This window comes from Manis javanica, chromosome 9 (genome assembly GCF_040802235.1).
Source record: "Manis javanica isolate MJ-LG chromosome 9, MJ_LKY, whole genome shotgun sequence".
Taxonomy (NCBI): Eukaryota; Metazoa; Chordata; class Mammalia; order Pholidota; family Manidae; genus Manis; species Manis javanica.
The window spans coordinates 91,825,854-91,843,532 of record NC_133164.1 but is presented as its reverse complement, the minus strand read 5'-3'; the positions used below and the strand labels follow the sequence as shown (position 1 = coordinate 91,843,532).

Here is a 17,679-nt window from a genome sequence, read left to right as displayed (position 1 = left end):
ATTTTTTGTCTTAGATTAAGGACTTCAGGATCTTGAGTCTGGGTGAACACAAACTAGTAGAGAACGTAGGAGGTAGTAAATCTGTTGTATTCCCTCTCAGGTGGGTTCTCTTTAACCTCTGGCTGAATGGTAGATCATAGCTCTACAAAAAATTTTTTTACAGAACATTTCCTGCTTCAGATTTAGAGACATAACTTGTTTTGGTCTTAGTGTATTTCTGGGTAGAATCCATTTTTGTTGTTACCCTAACTTCTAAATCCTGGACCTTGTGGAAGATTGCATTTAGAAGAAAAATTAGCAAAAAAGTTTGATAGCTTATGAAAATTTACTGAAGTTTTATTCCTTATTCTTTTGACCACGTCAAAAGTGTATAAAGATTTAGCTCTCTGAGTAGTTCAGTGTAAAATCACTAGGAATGTAGAACCTGAATTTTGTTCAACAAACTGAGCAGTTACCAAGTGTAGAGAGCATTCTAGTCATGTCCTTTCTGTCAGGTAGGTTATAGGATCTAGTGCCTTCAAGGGACTGATCAGTTCTCCTCTGCTTTTATCACAGGGGTAATAAATATTCCTTAGAGGAATCTAACATCCCTACAGTAATCATCAACAGTTAATCAACCTCTAGTGTAGAAATGTGTGAGAGTGGGCCCATTGCAATGCTACAGACTCTCGTTTTCCTCTTCAGAATCCTCTCCAGGTGTGACAGAGGTAACCATCATTGAAAAGCCACCTGCTGAACGTCATATGATTTCTTCATGGGAACAAGTAAGTATTGATTGCCCAGTTGAATCCTTACCTCCCAACAAAGAGAGGTCAAGTTAAATGCCCCTGAGAAGGAAAGATAGATGAGGAACTTGATCACAGGCCACAGCTGCCTTCAAGGTAGAGTTCACCCTTCTCTTCATGCCTGTTCATGCCACTTAACACTCCATTTCCCCAGCTTGGAGCTTTCCTTAGAGCCTCACTATTGTATGGAAGCATTGGGACATTCAAAATTGTGTACAACAGAGCTAAAAAAGTCAAGTACTAGTAAGTGTGCCAGGCAGAATGTGGTTAAGTGTCACACAGAAGTACTAACCAGATTAATGGCTAGTGCTTCCCAACTGTCCTCTGAACTTTCATTCATTTATTTAATAAAAATTTTGAACTCATGAAATGGGCCAGGCATTGTGCTTGGTGTTGAGTCCTGGAGATTGAGTAGTAATCAAAAAATGGCACAATTCTTACCTCTTGATCTTACTAGCTAAGACAGAGTGTACCACATTACAAGTATAATTATCAAGCTGATTGAAAACAGTGGAAGAGAGGTAGAAGGAGCATTGTAGGGTGGCTGGACCCAGTCCGGAGGTTAAGAAATATTTTTCCCAAAGAATGAGAAGTTAACCAGACAGGTGAGATCTGGGAAGAAGGGGCTTTCCCCTCTGTGAAAGCTTCAAGATGGAAAGCATTTTATTTTCCAAGAGATAAAGGTCTGTGTGCCTGGAACACAGGAAAGCAAGGGAGAGAGGACATTGGTGAAGACCAGAATTTTGGGGGTTTCTTAGATCATCAGGAGTTTGCTCTTTCTCTTGGGAGCAAAGGGAAATGTTTTATGTAGGGAACTAGGAAGGTCAGATTTCTCAGATGGTAAAGTCACTGTGGCTAGGTAACAGCAAATGGATTTGACAAGGGATCAAGAAATTACCTTGCCATTTAATGACTATCTGCTAATACATATTACAAGTTATTTTGTCTGGTCCTCATGATAACCCAGCTATATAGGTATTGATATTTCCATGTTACATAGATAAAGAAAGTAAGGCTCAGAGAGGTTAAAGAATTCATCCTGGGTCACACAGCTATCAAGTGGCGGAGCCTGAATTTGAAGTCAGAAATGCCTGCTCTTAGCACCTGCCCTTTCTGCTCTGCCAGAATGCCATTCCTACAGAGGGCAACACTGTGGCTTCCCCTGGGCAGCCAACCATCGCACACATATGCATGCACAGGCCCTGCCAACCCAGCTCACCCACCCAATACTGAACCAGCAGCAGCTTCTTTGGCAGCTCAGTAACCAGTAGGTGAGATTTCTCTCCAGGACCTCAGCTTAGTAGCACTCCAACTTTTCATGTGGGCTCACAATGTCCCCACCCCCATTTCCACTTTCAGCCTATAATGATAAAGGGAATTCTAGACTAGTGTCTGTCTGTTCAACTCTTTATGATTGATCAAGTCAGAGCCTGCTCCTGGTGTAGTGTGATTATGCCCTCCTGGTCTTGTTGACATTGTCACAGCCCTCCTGATCCTTCATAGGCTTAACTCAGCCCTTCAGGGAGAACTGCCCCAGTCCTCTTTTGTGAGAGTGAGATCTTGTTTTCATGTCTGCTCAAGAGATTCCTGGCTTGGAAACCCAAGTTCATAGACCTGGTTGGGAGGGTGAAAGGACAGGAATGCCTTGTCCTGGGTGCAACACCAAAAGGCAATGTCATATATGTCACTTATTTAAAGAAGTAATTTCTGTGGCACATTCTTCCTTGTGTTGTATGCCAGATAGTCTCCAGAACTAAGATGAATATTCATTTGTCCCAGTTTTACCTACTATCCTGTAGTTTATTCATTTGGGGCATGCCCTGTATGGCTGCTTTTCAGGGCTGGAATCTGCATCCTTTCTCATTAGGGTCTAATCTGCTTCCTGGACAATGCAGCTTCATTGGGTTTTGCTTCTGCCTAGTCTGACATTTAGGAGAATGTTTACACAGAACTGGCTTGGCAGGACCCCTGACTTGTTCCTATTCCAAGAAGTACCTATACCAGAGAAGCATGTGGATCCCAGAGGGCTGATAATTCCAACTTCTCTAGGAGACTGACCCTGAGACCTAGCACCCTGGAGACACCCTATCCAGCATCCAGCCACCAAATGGTACCTATTATCCACAGCTGTGTAAATATACTGTAAGTCCAGAGAGAGGAAATCCCGGGGTAAAATACCTCTAAAAAAGGAAGTCAGTCAAAGGGAGAAATAGAGTTTAAAACCTGTTTATTGCTTACAAACTGTAGTCCAGGGCTGTCTCTCTCCTCTGCTCCTGAAGAAGCAAGCAAGCAAGCCATCCCCCTCCCTTTAAACCCTCAGGTTCAGACACACCCTCAGTTGCCCAGATAATTACCCATTGACATGGAGATGAACTTCTCTCCACCCTGAGGATATGCAAATACACTAAAGCCAGGTGAAATACTCTGGAAATGTTACAGTTTTACAGGCCACCCCTCCAGAAATCTTGCCTTACAATCTACTTGTTCCCCTTCTTCCACAGTGGTCCCTGGGAGAGAAAACTGGAGCATTGTGACCAGACTAATAACAACAATAGCAACAGCATAAAATCATGACAATCCTCAAGCCAGAGGATTCAACAAGGTTCAAAGTCTTAAGCACATTAGGTCCATTACATAGGCAGGCAGTAGTTGAGGGTTCAGAGCAATCGTCATGCAGTAGCTGCAGCCAGGGGGCACATTCAGGCCACAAGGACTGTAGGAGAAAATAACCTTAAGGGTGATAAGATACATGTTTTAATGACACCAGCAGAGGTGAATCTTTTCCATCAGGTAGGATACATGCAAGAGAATTGTCTTGTGATAAAACGGTGGAAAGAGTGGGATCTCATCGTGGTCTAGTATACCAGACTTTAACCCCCGTCCCTGTGGGAGTTACAGATGGGTCAATATATAGGGCTATGGGAGGTACATGCACTGGCCATAAAGATAAAACAAAACTCTGCAAGATACTCTTACCTCCTGGACATTCTGGGTTCACTACTGTGACCTTTGGGGGCCATTCAGCTGTTACTCTAGTAATACACACAAGACCAGCTTCCAGGCCTTTCCCCCAAGGTGCCAGAAGGGCCAGCCATTGCTGGTCCATGTGTCGAAATGTCCAGGGCCAGGTCCATTCAACAGTGTCTCCAAGGCTTAAGGCAGTAGGGGCTGGCAGCAGGATGTTGCTCTGCTGGCCATATCCTGGCTTCAATAGCTCTTCTTTGGTTTGGGCATACAATTGTGTAGGAGAGGCAGCAAGGTGTGTGAGCATATCCACAGGGCTCAAAGCTCCTTTACCTGGCTTCTCATTCAAACGTTGCAGCACTGTCCATAGGCAAACTGACGAACTCTGTAGACTCTTCATGTCTGACTTCAGGCCAGATTTCAACACACCACTGTACCTCTCTATCATGCCTGCCCCAGGAGGATTATATGGTACATGAAATGTCCACTTTATTCCTAGTTGCTGCACCCATTGTTTTAACGCATGTCCAATAAAGTGAGTGCCTTGAACGCTTTCAATCATCTGCAGCCAGCTGTAGGCTACAAAGAGACGCTCCAGGCCCCTCTTGGTGGTTTGCTGATCTGCACGACATGTAGAAAAAGCAACCAATAATCCAGTAGCTGTGTCCACACAAGTCATGGCATATCAATATCCTTCTGATCTGGGCAGAAGCCCAATAGAGTCTGTTTGCCACCTGACAAGGAGTATTGGCCCCCTTACTATTGCCCCATGTTGCTGTGGGATTTGGTGTAAGTCTCTCTTAGAGCAACCAAGGCACTCCTTTTGGGCTTTGCTGACTTCTTCAAAGGTCAGTGGCAAGCCCCACCGACAGGCTACAGCCCACATTGTTTTTTGCCCTGCATGCAACAAAGGCTGGTGCAGCCACTGGGCCACAGAGGCAGGCTTTCCTTCTAGCCAGCACACCTGGGCCAATGTGTTTGCTTCATCATCCCTGGGGACGCCAAAGACATATGGCCAGTCACATGATATATAGTAACAGTCTTAGTCTGACCAGAGGCCCTTGGGTCTTGCCACAATTCTTGCCCCCCAAAGGGGCTGGTGACCAACCATCCAGTTGGGATGATACCATGTCAGTAGTCACAGGGTCAAGCCTTGATAGATGGCCCAGCTGTCAGTGCAGACAACTGTGGGAGAAGGCTCCTGGGTGATCACAAGCCATACTGTCTGCAACTCGGCCCATTGACTGCTCTTCCCCTCTCCATCTTCCGTCCTTATTTTCTCAGTCATAGGATGGAGAGTCATAGCCCTCCATTTTGGGGGCTGCCCATGACTGGAGCTGTCTGTGTACCAAGCATCTTCAGGTATAGGGGCTTTTCCCTCCTGATAAGGAGTCTCAGCTACCAAGGGCTGAAAAGCAAGTTCTTCCTGCTTACCACTGGTATAGGTCACTGACCCCAATAAACATTGAAGTTCTCCACTTAAGGGGCTAGTAGAGAGGGTGCTGCACTGCTGTAAATATGTGCCCCATTTGGCCAGTGTAGGTGTCTGTGCCACTCCACTCCATGGCCTTGGGTCCAGTCTTGCACCCACCTCGCAATACAATAGGTGGTTATTACCTTGGTTGGAGCTGTTCCAGCAGTGGGCTCTGTAGCCAGCAAGGTGTGGTACACAGCAGCCAGTTGCTTCTTTGTCAAGGTGTACCAGACCTCTGCTCCTTTCCATAGTTGGGACCAGTATCCAATAGGTTGCTGTGTCCATTCAAGCCGCTGCCAAAAACCCAGTCCATAACCATCTTTGGTTACATGAACATCTAGTTTACAGGGCCTTGATAAGTCCATTACATTAAAGGCCTGTACTGCCTTGAGTGCACGCTTGGCAGCAGTAAAAGCAGCTGCACATGTCTCATCCCAGTCCCACCTGATGCCCTTTCATACCAACCAGTATAAGGGCTTCAGAATTTGTGCCAAGTGCAGGATAAACACTCTCCAATAGCCCCAAAAGACTCCAAAACTCTTCTAATACTGCCACAGTGGTAGGGGTGGAGAAAGCCTGGACCTTGTCTATAGCTGCTTCAGGAACGACTTTAGTTTTACCCAACCTGACAACCCCTAAGAATTTCACAGACAAACCAGGTCCCTGAACCTTGGTGCTGTTCACAGCCCATCCTTTCTCCTGTAGATGCTGTAACAGTCTAGGAACTGCCCCTTCTAAATATGAAAGAGAATCAGATGTGAGCATAATGTCATCAATATAGTGTTACAACCACACTGTTTAAGGTGTCTTCCATGTGGCCAAGTCCTGGGCTACAAGTCCATGACAGATGGTGGGACTGTGGAGGTATCCCTGTGGAAGGACAGTGAATGTCCACTGCCGGCCTTCCCATGTAAAGGCAAACTGTTCCTGACTTTCCTGTGATATGTCAATAGAGAAGAAAGCATTAGCAAGGTCTACTATATAATGATACTTTCCCAGTTCATACCTCAGGGTGTTCAGAATGTCTGCTATAGAGGGCACAGCAGCATGCAAAGGGGATGTGACTTAATTCAATTCCCTGTAGTCTACAGTCATATGCCAGGAGCTGTTTAGCTTTCTTACTGGCCACACTTAAAAGGCCTGTGAGTGGGCTTTATGATGCCCACCCTCTCCAACTCCTGTAGAGTTTCTCCAATTTCCTTGTGCCCCCCAAGCAATTTATACTGCTTAATATTTGTCATCTGCCAAGGTACAGACAGAGCTGCAGATGGTTGCTTAGCACGTTCCATCTGAACTGCCTTTACCACACGTACCCTCAGTCTAAACTCACCTGCAGGCATCTGTAACCACAGGCCCTGCAGGATATCTACCCCCAAAATATATTCAGGGATAGGAGAAATGTACATGGTATATTCCTTTGGTTGTAAACACCCTATCCCCAATGAGATTTGGGCTTTCTTCACTCTAATTGCCTTACCCCCAGAGCCATGTATCACAGCAGGAATTCCGGGAAAACGCTCAGGGAAGACTTGGCTCCTGTGTCCACCAGTGCCAGGACATGTTGTATATTCACAGGAGACCAATGAATTGCTAATTCTACATGTGGCCCCTGGTCCTCACTATGTCCCCCGAGGTGGGGACTTTGACCCCCTCTCAGTCGATTCGCAATGCCCAATCATAATCCTGTGTGGGTGAGGGCTCAGGCGAATCCTGAGTACTGTCGTCTATGATGTTTTGCGGGGACACATGCTGAGCATGAGGCCTTGACTCTGGTTTCCATGTCCTGGACCTCAGTGGCTGGAACTGCTGCTCTGACTTTAATTGGTGCCACAGTTCTAACAATATTCTATTGGGCTGCCCATTGAGTTTTTCTTTCAGTACCCCAGGCTTTATCAAATCATCCCACATCTGGGTCCTCGAGACTTTCACGGGGCCTTTTGCACTTCTTTCAGTCATGGCCTGTACTTCCCTCTGTGCCCTTATTGTTTCAACCTCCCCCAGATCTGCTAAAGTACGAGTAGCCTCATTTATGGGTTGCCCTAGGTGGGGGGCAAGAGTATTCACTAGGGACCCAAAGAGAGATGTGGGAGCTGTATGCAGCACCAGGTTTCTCATTCCTATAGTGAACACCTCATCAGGGCCCTGGGGGTCCATATTATAGATTATATTTTTCATACCCAATTCCTGCAGTACCTGTTGGAGCTCTGCATATGTTTTCCAACTACTGGAAAAATATGGTAAATCACCCTGATTAGGCCAAACTATTCTGATGGCAACTGTCAAACATTCCAGGAGTGTCTGATTCCCTGAGGTGTGATGGGCATTTTGTAACCACTACCAGAGGGAAGGGTGAGTCAGGAAAGCCATTCTACTCATCTCAGTACCCGACACAATAATGTTTTCCACCCCATATCCCAAAGACATAAAAGCCATGTAGGCAGAGATTCAAATGGCCTCTGCCTATACTGGGTGCTCATGTCCACTGGCTCATTCTGGGTATGGGGTAGACCATGGAGTGTACCACAACCTGGGGAAGGGGCTACTCCTACCCCTGAGGAGTCCATGGTTGTTTCATTTTTATTTTCTTAATTACAGCTGGGCAGGCCTTTAAAACAGGAGAAAATGGTACCTCCAGTGGTGGCCTGGGTAACAGATCCACCAATGGCCCCACCTCCTCCTCTTCTCCCTTGGGCTCCTCCACCAACGGATCCTCCTCCGCCATTTCCGGGGCTGAAGGCACTACTCTTCCTCCCCCTCCCCCACAGCCACCTGCAATGCGACTTTTCCTGCCATCTCCCCCCTTGCCACTGCTAAGGAATCTTCTAGGAGCGTGAGCTGCGTTTTCAGTAACTGTCTCTCTTCTTTAACAGCATCCCATAGGTTATCACCCAGCTCTTCCAAGTGATGCTGAAGTGTGTCTCTCTCCTGCCTAAGTCCGTCGATAATCCTCTTTCTCCTGTATAACATTTTCCACTATATCAATGAAAAGAGACCCTGCAATGCCAGCCACTACACGGCCCCCTAAGGTCTCCACGCAGTCTTCCAACTCAGGGAGGGCTAATTCTGCAGCTTCCAGTGTTTCCACCCTTCCCTAGTTGTGCGGAAGGCCCCACCTCTCCAGGAGGTACTTTACCCTAGACCAATTTCCCACTAGGGGTTCCCAACTTGGAAGCCACACAGCTTGGGGGATAATAACAGGTGAAGTAGCATCCTCTGCTGCTGTATCCACTGGGGCCTCTCCACCATCCACAGGAGCAGCCCTCCCAAAGGTTGCACCCATTATGACAGATTTTGGGTTCAGAGGCACCCTGCTGAATTCCGCCAGATGTAAGTCCAAGGAGAGGAAATTCTGGGGCAAAATACCTCTAAAAACCAAAATCAAGCAAAGAGAAATAAAGTTTAAAACCCGTTTATATTTTACAAACTGTAGTCCAGGGCCATTTCTCTCCTCTGCTCCTGAAGAAGCAAGCAAGCCAGCCCCTCCCTTTAAACCCTCAGGTTCAGACACACCCTGGGTTGCCCAGGTAATTACCTATTGACATGGAGATGAACTTCTCTCCACCCCTGAGGATACGCAAATGCACTAAAGGCAAGTGAGATATTCTGGAAATGTTACAGTTTTACCCACAATGTACCCTGATAAGCCCTCTAAGAAAAGGCCCACTGCCTCTGCCCTGCCCCTTTGAGCAAATGCAGCCCTCTGGGAAGCCCACTGAGTAAGATAAAATAGTAAGACTCTGGAGGCACTGGTGTGAAGGTAACAGTCTTGAGTGTGGCACCTCTAGACTCTTTGACTGACGGACTCATTGAGTTCTAATATTTTGTGATTCTTTGATGCAAACTCAGGAAAAAAAAGTTTAAAACTAAAATCCAAATAACCATATACCTGTTAGGGGGGTGTTGTGTATTTTCCTCGGTTCTTGTCCCTGCTGCAACAAAGAATTGAAGGGCAGAAACATAGTGATGAAGCAGAGTAGAAGTTTTATTTAAAGTTAATTAAAGAGAGAAAAAGTACAGGTGACCTCAGGGAGGAGAGGCGCCCTGAAAGGTTAGAGAGAGAAAGTTTAAGGCTATGCACTTAAAATGTGTGGGTGACCTCAGAGCGAGGTATGCACTGAAAGGTTCGGGGTTCCCCCATTTAAGGATTTTTTTTTTTCAGGAATGTGACAAAGGGTTAAGGATGTGGACTTGTTAAGTGATTTCAAGATGTTTCTCTTTGATGAGACATTAAGTTTCTTATCAGTCCTGGTTATTCTGCAAAATTAGCTTAACACAAGAAATTTACTTTCTGATTCCCTCCCAGGATAGCAACTTCCTGGTCTGGGAGCATATCAGGTAAGACCGAGTGCCCTGCCTCCAAGGTGGGCTGAGTTATTGGTTTGTTTGCTAAAGAGTTAAGTTAAGAATCTTACTTCTTAACTTCTTGGGTTTTAAAATGCAATTTTAGCTTTAAGGGGAATCTTTCCTGTCTTTATTATGTTGTTTATAGCTGGGCCTTTGAGCAAGCCAAAGTAAATCTTAAAATGGCAGCATCTAATTGACACAATGAAGAAATGGGCTGTGTTCAGATACTTTTCCTTATCTGGGGAATATTCAAACATTCCAGGCCAAGTTGCTCCTGGCCCTTTGAGCTTTAACTGATTAATTCATTAACTCTGAGTCTTTTCTGGGTTTTCAGTTTTAACTGGTTAACTCTTTGAGTCCCTTATAGTGAACTTTACTGGCCTTAATTCTTTCTCCACGCTGCTCATATGTGTTTTCCTGCCTAACATATCTAGCTACTGTCCCCAAGGTTAGAGGAAAAAGTGAACCATCTTTTACCATTTTAGTGTGTTTCACCATTTTTTGTTCTTTAAAAAGCAGTTTCTGTCTGCCTAATTTTGTGCAGCTGTATGATTCATGTTCACTATGCCTGCTGCCTATCTTTTGTAATGATGGTAGTTAGCAAGATCTAATATTTATACCAAGTTTCATCTTTCAGGCGCCATGAAAGTATCTGCCTCTTAATTCTCCCAGCATCCTGGTGTCAGGAGAGTTCTATTATTATATTATATTTTGGTGACATTTCATAGTTGCAGAGTGCTGTACAATTCTTAATTGGTTAGACTTTCCAATCCCCAGATAAAAATTCAGTGTGCTTATGGTGAACCTATGGCCCACAGAGACCAAATGAATTGACAATCTCCTCTCTTTCTAGCTTCATTTTCTCTACAATTTACAGAGAATGGGTTCTGAACCTTCTTGCAGATATGTCCATCTAGTGCGTCTTCTTTGAATTTATTGTGAGCATCCCTGGAGGGAGAGAGCAGGCTGCAATACCTGGTCACTAGGGAGCCCCTCACTTTGTACTGTCACTCTGCTCTGGTAGCTCCTCTGTGTTCTGCAGTGGTTATTCCTCTCTCTCCAGGACTTTACTTCTTCCCTGTACACTGGCATCTCCCCTGTAGGGCCCTTCACATCTCTTTAGTATTAAAAACAAAAACAAAAGGCTTCAACCTTGGGTGTCCATTTTTTGGCCATTTGTTCCTTTGCACAGTGAAACATGTAGAAAATGGTCTAAATTCGAGGTCAGCAACTGTTTCCTTTGAAGGACCAGATAGTAAGTATTTTAGGTTCTGTGAGCTGTACCATCTGTGTCTCAACTACTCATTTCTACCAAAAGCAGCCAAGGACAGCACTGAAATGTGTAGGCATGATTAGTTCCAAGAAAACATTTACAAAAACAGGTGGCAGGGTGAAAATACCCAGTGGGCCACAGTTTGCTAATCCCTCGTCTAAATTAATATCCCCTTCCTTCACTTCCCAGTTACATCCTTCTAGCCTCTCTTTATCCACCACCATTCCATGAACACCGCTCTGTCAAAAATCACCAGGGACCTCTTCATTGCTAAATCCTACTTGATATCTCTCCTACATTTCTCTTTGTGAACCACTCCCTTCTCTACCCAGCTCTCTCCTCCCTTGGATTCTACAGCACCACCCTCTTAGATTCTCCCCCTGCCTTCCTAGTTGTCTTTATCCTTGTACCTCCACACCACTTTCCTGTTGCATTTGTGTCTCTGTACAAATTAGAAAAGTGTGTGGCTCAAAGAAATCCAAATTAAGCTAAGAATAACTTAAACAAATAGGAATTAGTATTTCTTGAATAATAAGAGCTGAGGTATACAGTTGCAGTGGGATCATCAGTCCTGACAGTGTTGAGTAATTAACTGCAATTCTTTTGTCCTTTTCCTTTATGGGGCCAAATGACTACTATATCCTCACCTGTTACCTCGTAGCTCAAGGCAAAAAGAAGAGGTAAGGAAGCTTCCCAGCCCCATCTGTCACCTTTTAACAGGGAAGTGATAGTTTTCCTACAAAGCCCCTCATTGGGCTTGGGTTTAAATTTTAATGTCCAGCACTAGTTGCAGAAGAAGTTCTAAAGACAAGTATTGAACTGGGTACATTCTCAGACAGAAGTAGGGTTCTGTCAAGGAGGGAGATGGATCTGAAAACAACCCATGAGTACCACAGCTCCTCTATACTTTGCCTTATTCCTTTCTCTTTCTGTTGCCCCAGAACAGTATTTGTTCTCTAACAGACACTTAGTAAGTAGATGAATGAGTGAATTAGATAAAACACAAAAGTCAGAAAGACTGTAGGTCATCTGGCTTCTTTTTCATAAGCAGTCCATAATTTCAGTCCTGAGAGTTACGGTACCGTAGCCACGATCTCTGAGGCAAGGAGGCTGTAAGTGAAAAAGCTTCACCCCAAAATTCCCCCAATTGTAGAATCTTGGTGACTAGGTAAACCTGGGGACATTGCTGTCCATAGTTGTCCTGGCTGATGTCTGCCATATACATTGCTTCTCCAAGACCTTTGGTGCCCCAGACAAGCCAATGTTTATATTTTTTCATCATGCATTTTTAGAGGGAGATAGATGGTTAGATGGAGAAAGAATCTGGGAAGAGTATGTTGCATCTCCTCTGAGTCTTGAGCAACTCAGCCCTGGTGCCAAACTTTCATACCCTACCCACTAAGACAAAAGTTCCAGTTTATCAGGCCATTGCCATATGCTTAGGAGGGCGCTTGAGAATATATTTGAGAATTCTCCTGGAGATCTCACTGCATCCCGCTATAGCCCATCCACGTTTTTCTTCCACTACGTGGGACATCCTCCCCACGAAGAGTTTGGGTAGGTGCAGTTGTCCTCATTGCCTCGGGTTTCCAGTTAGCTTTTAGTGCTCCTTCTGGATGGTGTCCAGGGCAACCCTTCCTCTGTGGTTGCAAACAGGCTCGTAGAGAGCCTGCCCAGTATTGACAAGCACATGCAGAAACATTAACTAACATACCCTGGCCCCTCTTGACTTTGATGCCTGCTCCTATATTTGCTGCCCAGCCCCTTGTCTGGTGAAGTGAACCCTGAAAGGGAGGAAATAACAGGGTACAACAAGATACACAGAGATAACGAAGTTGAGCAGGAGGCAGTGGACAGCCCTTAGCCCTTCTCTTGAGGCTAAGTAATGCTCAGGAACATTTTCTGGGAATCAAGCTATAATTCCCAAAACATCAAAGAGGCTTAGATCCTTCAACTGATGAAACAGTAACATGGCTTGTGGTAGTCGTTTTCTAGCATAGCTCAAAGAAACTATTGTTAAAGAAACACCTCTTCAGAAGAAGAAAAAAAATGGAATTGGGAGCTATGTAATAGAATTACTGGGCTACAGACCAATTGCACTGTCATTTCAGACATTAGTCAGCCATGTTATTCTCCCTTCTAGACTTTCTCCCCAAATCCTCCCTTCAATCCTAATATCCACCTCTTCCATTCACTTTCTGCCAGTCTTCCTTCCCCTACTTTTTTACTGCCCCCAACCCCAGATTGAAGATAGCATGAACCTGGTGGGGAGAAACACCCTGAAATAGGCAGATTGCTCCCTGCAGGGGAATAACCTCTTTCCAGATTGGTCAGGAGAGGAAATAAAAAGACAGTAGCTCCAAGGCACTGGCCAGGGCAGAGGAGCCCAACATAGAAGTGATGGCGGGGTTCTTGTTCATGAAGCCAAAGAATGAGCTTCACAAACACTCAAGGTAGGAGAGCAAGGTATTTAGATATAAAGTGAAAGGACAGAGCTCCTGGCTCAGGCCAAGAGGGGACAAGAGAGTCTGGGGTGGTGCGTTATCTAGGGGTTTTATAGGCAGTTGAGGATTTTTGAGAACATGAAAAAAGGCTTAGGGGTGTGGACTTGTTAAGTGATCCTTGAATGTTTAGAATTAACACAAGCAACTTCCTGCTATGAAGATTTTTCCCTGAGATACCAGCCTCTTGCTCTGGGAGCTTATCAAAACAAGGCCGCCTGCCCAGCCCCTAAGGTGGGCTGAGCATTGTTTGCTAAAGAGTAAATTAAGAACCTTATTAACTTCTTGGGTATTAAAATGCAATCTTATCTTTAAGGTAGAATCCTTCTTGGCTTTTACTATGTTTTTTATGCCTGTGCTTACTTGCTGAATTAGTTGCCCAGTTTGCAAAATCATCAGATCTGAAGGAGGAAAGACAGCACATAGGCCTGGGCCTTTAGCATGCTAAAGTGTATCTTACATATGATTTTTAATGGTTAGCATAATAAAAACATGTGCTACTCTTCTTTATCTGGGGATTATTAACTGATCTCACTGAAGAATGACCCTAGAGCTTAATGTTTAACACAGAGATTTGGTAGGGGGTTTCCTTGCATGTAGTTCCATTGCTGTGACTGCAAATATCTTGCCTTGCTTTTTCCAGAGGTTCTCACCCTACTCTGATTACACCCATGGTCCCTGTCTCAGAAGGACGAACTGAAGCACTGCGGGGCTAGCCTCTGTCAGGTTCCTTGCCACAGAGGCACTAAGGTCTGTGGCAAGGAAGCAGTAGAGCCAGGGTGACCAAAGATTTATGAGAATGACAATGCAGGACTAAGTTCTTTAAGAACTTGGTCTACTTAACATTTTGTATGTTTATATTAGCATTTGAAATGTATTAAATTGATTTCACTGATTTTTTTCTCTTTTTATGAATCCTGATCATTTTTTTAAATAATGGTATAAAACAATACAAACATTTATTTCTTGAGTGAAATCAATACCATAATAAATGTAATCACTACTACTGGAATTCTCCAGCCTAACTTAAAGGAGAACAATGCCACCAGCCCTTTTCTGCTGGGATCTCATGAAATCTGTGTTATGGCTGACAGACAGTGGTTTCCACCTCTCTACCACTAGATGGCACTTTAGTGGCGGAAATGTCATCGTGGGTGCTAGCTAGCCTTTCAGGTGACAGAAGGAGCGAGAACTTTGTCAGAACTCTCGAAAAATACTGGAAAAACCTGGACTGGTTCACTGACGGAAGGACCAAGAGGCACTCGGTGGTCTTGGACTGTTGAGGTTTACTTTACACCGGCAGGCTCAGAGGGGAGTAATACCCTAAGGTCTGAGCCCCAAACAAAGGCAAAGGGAGCAATATATATCTTTCTGCTTCTGTATCTGTAACATTCCCATATACACAGTGAGTAAGCAAGCAAGGGGGAGTAAGGTTAGCGAGTGAGTTCAGAGAGTAAGTGCCTGGCAGAGCAGAGAGTGAAGGGAAGGAGAAAAAATGGGAATTTCTGCTGTCTGTGCTAACTAGAGAAGAGAAGGGAGCCACCTGGACTAAATTGCTGTCCTTGTAAATATTTCCCTATCACTCCACCCTCTGATGCCCCTTTAAACACTTCATTTTCACGGGGCGTCATCCTGATTTATGACAGACCAATAGCCTTGCAGAGCCAGTATATGAGTGGTGGCTCAATTTGTAATAGTGTTTTCTATGAACTTTGTGAGGGCATTTAGTACACAGAGGCCAATAGTGATGAGGAGGAGGATGGAGATGAGGGGCCCAGCCAGTGGAAGTAACCAGGAGGACCACTCACTGAGTCCCCAGGTTCCCCCTGTCTCTAATTCCTTTCTCCTTTTTAATATTCTTTCTTTCAGTTCTTTGATTTTTGTGGTTACTATTCCTGATTGGTTTGCATAATAACAGCACTCTTCCCCTAGGAATACACAGGTTCCTCCATTTTCAGCTGTGAGCAGGTTTAGGGCTTGCGGGTTTTGGGGTGTAACTGCCACAAGCGAATTAATCTGACCTTGCAGGGAAAGGAGGGAATCTACAACCTTTTCCACGTCCTTGAGAAAGTTTGTGATAAAAGTGGAGCAAAGAGCCTAAGCTAGCTGCCCCTGCTCCAATTCCTACAAGTGTTCTCACACCCAACATAATCATGCTTAGAGCCACCTACTTTTGTATCCTTGTAAAGGGGCCAAGAGCTTGTTCAACCTCTTGGTCAGGCCGGACAGACATGTTGGGGGTGAGGAAGACCTGCATGCATAAACCTGTCCAGCTCATCTGGAGGCATCAGAAGGCAGTACTTCCGCACAGGGGAAAAATTCCCAGGGGGACACAGTAAGTTTTTGATTGATTGGTGGTGTAGTTTTGGAATACAACCAGGTTGGGACAGAGCCAAAGCTAATGTTGCCTGTCTTTGAGTTGGTCAGGCACGTTATGTCATCTGCAGTGGGTTGGAGCTGGATGTTATAGGCTACTGGACCAATTAGTTCGGTTTGATTCTGGGCCATATTATTTTCGGTTGCCTGAGTGGAGCTCCAGTATGGGGGCACTGGGGTTCCAATATAGGCCCTACGGGTTAAGGGCAAGCAAAGCCAGCAGGCTTGTATCTGGTTGCTGATGTTTCGAATTAACTCGTAGGCTACTGTAATGACCTGGTTGACCTGGTGGGTAGGGGATAGGGTCTGCGTTAGTTTTTGGAGTCCTGAGAGGTCAATATTGTGGTAAGCTGGATCTTTAGTTAGAGCTTTTAGAGCCTGCTTGACCTTTTCATCTCTATCCCTTCATGCTTGATCCTGGACTACCACCCCCACCCCCCCACATCAGACATTTCCAGTGTGGGTGAGGTAGGTCCAACAGACAGTGGATCCCCTTTTTCCCCTAATTGCACAGTCTGATTCCCATTTAGTTATTGTTCCAGTCAAGTACTTTTTCCCATCTTTAAGGCAAAGGGTAGCCCTATTCTTATCATAACATTTAGCAGGCATATAGGTATAGGCACTGAATCCAGTCCCCCATTTGTCTGACTTCATGCAACCACACTGAGGTTCACCGGGAGTGGGGGAGGAAGGGAAGGGAAAGAAAGTATAAAAATAACATCACAGAGTGGTAGTGAGGAGATGCAGGCTGAGGCTTGAGTATAGTTAGAAGAAACAGGTAAGCACAGCAAAACAACTTAGGAGTACCCAGTAGACAATAAAAAGGGCAACTTTTTGAGGAATAGTCTATTCCAGGGAGCAACAGCAGAAAGTCCAATGCCTAGGATGAAAGATACCACTCCAGCGAGGGCCAGGATCCACAGTACGCAGGTGTTCATTAGTCAGAGGGTAATCGTTGGATACGGAGGCAGAGAGGATTCTGAAGGTCTGGCTGGGCCTTCCACTGATAGGTTTCTTCATCAGGATGATGGGCCTTCTTTACTCTGGAATGTTGGACTCACGGAGTGATGCCTGCAACTTTGAGGACAGTAGGAGTGTTTAGAACAACAATGTGGGGGCCAGTCCACTGAGTTTTGAGGGGGTTCCTTTTCTGATCTTTGAGCCAGACTGAGTCCCCAGCCTGGAAGGAATGTACTAGGGCTCCTAAAGAGATCAGGACTCTTTCTATGGTGTATTGTTATAGTTTTCAAGGCTTGGAGCTGTTCTCTTGTTGCCTATCTCCTATCTGGTGTAGGTTCCCTAGGATGCTTCCTAGACACAAGGAGGGCATCCATACACTAATTCCAAAGGGGAAAAACCTTCAGTCCCAGGTGTGCAGTGAGCATGCAGGAGAGCCAGGGGCAGTAAGTCTGGCCGTGGGAGGCCAGTTTCTTGGCAAAACTTAGCTAGAATTCCCTTGAGGGTGTGATTCATTCGCTCTACCTTCCCTGAACTTTGTGGCCTGTATGCAGTGTGGAGTTCCCAGGTCATGTTGAGAGATTTAGTTAAAATTTGTACTTAGATCTGCTACAAAGGCAGGCCCATTGTCACTGTGAATTATAGACGGTAAGCCAAACTGGGGCACAATTTCTCTCAGGAGGACTTTGGCTACCTCCTGGCTTCATTCTGTCCTTGTTGGGAAGGCTTCAACCCACCCAGAGTATGTACAGACTATTACTAGGAGGTATCTGAGTCCTCTGCTTGGCTGGACATCCATGAAGTCGATCTCAGGGTCTTCAAAGGTGACCTGCTCTTTGGACACCAGGTAGGAGTCATGGTGCAGATTGGGTGTTATTTCTGGCACAAGTTACACACTGCTCACTTACTGCTCGGCATAACACTGGCGACTGGATGATGTAGTATTGCTTTTTGAGGAGAGCTGCCAGTGCAGTTTTCCCTGGGTAGGTGAGATGATGGTATTCC

The 17,679-nt window shown here is 45.2% G+C and overlaps 1 protein-coding gene across 12 annotated transcripts in view; it reads left to right on the top strand.

The window, feature by feature from the left end:
• The window catches only part of TPGS2 (tubulin polyglutamylase complex subunit 2), a 149,989-nt gene that overhangs the window by 25,398 nt on the left and 106,912 nt on the right, over positions 1 to 17,679 (top strand). For 9 of the 12 annotated variants that reach the window (XR_012121199.1, XM_073212971.1, XM_073212973.1 and 6 more), the window contains exon 2: positions 685 to 764. The exons of 1 other annotated variant lie outside the window; for it this stretch is intronic. Coding sequence is in view for 8 of the 11 variants with exons in the window: in XM_073212971.1 (XP_073069072.1) it covers positions 685 to 764 (80 nt within the window). In the remaining 3 variants the exon portion in view is untranslated. Of the gene's footprint in view, positions 1 to 684; positions 765 to 9,526; positions 9,559 to 17,679 lie in introns of those variants that run through there. 2 more of the 12 variants (XM_073212965.1, XM_073212966.1) reach the window with 2 other exon arrangements.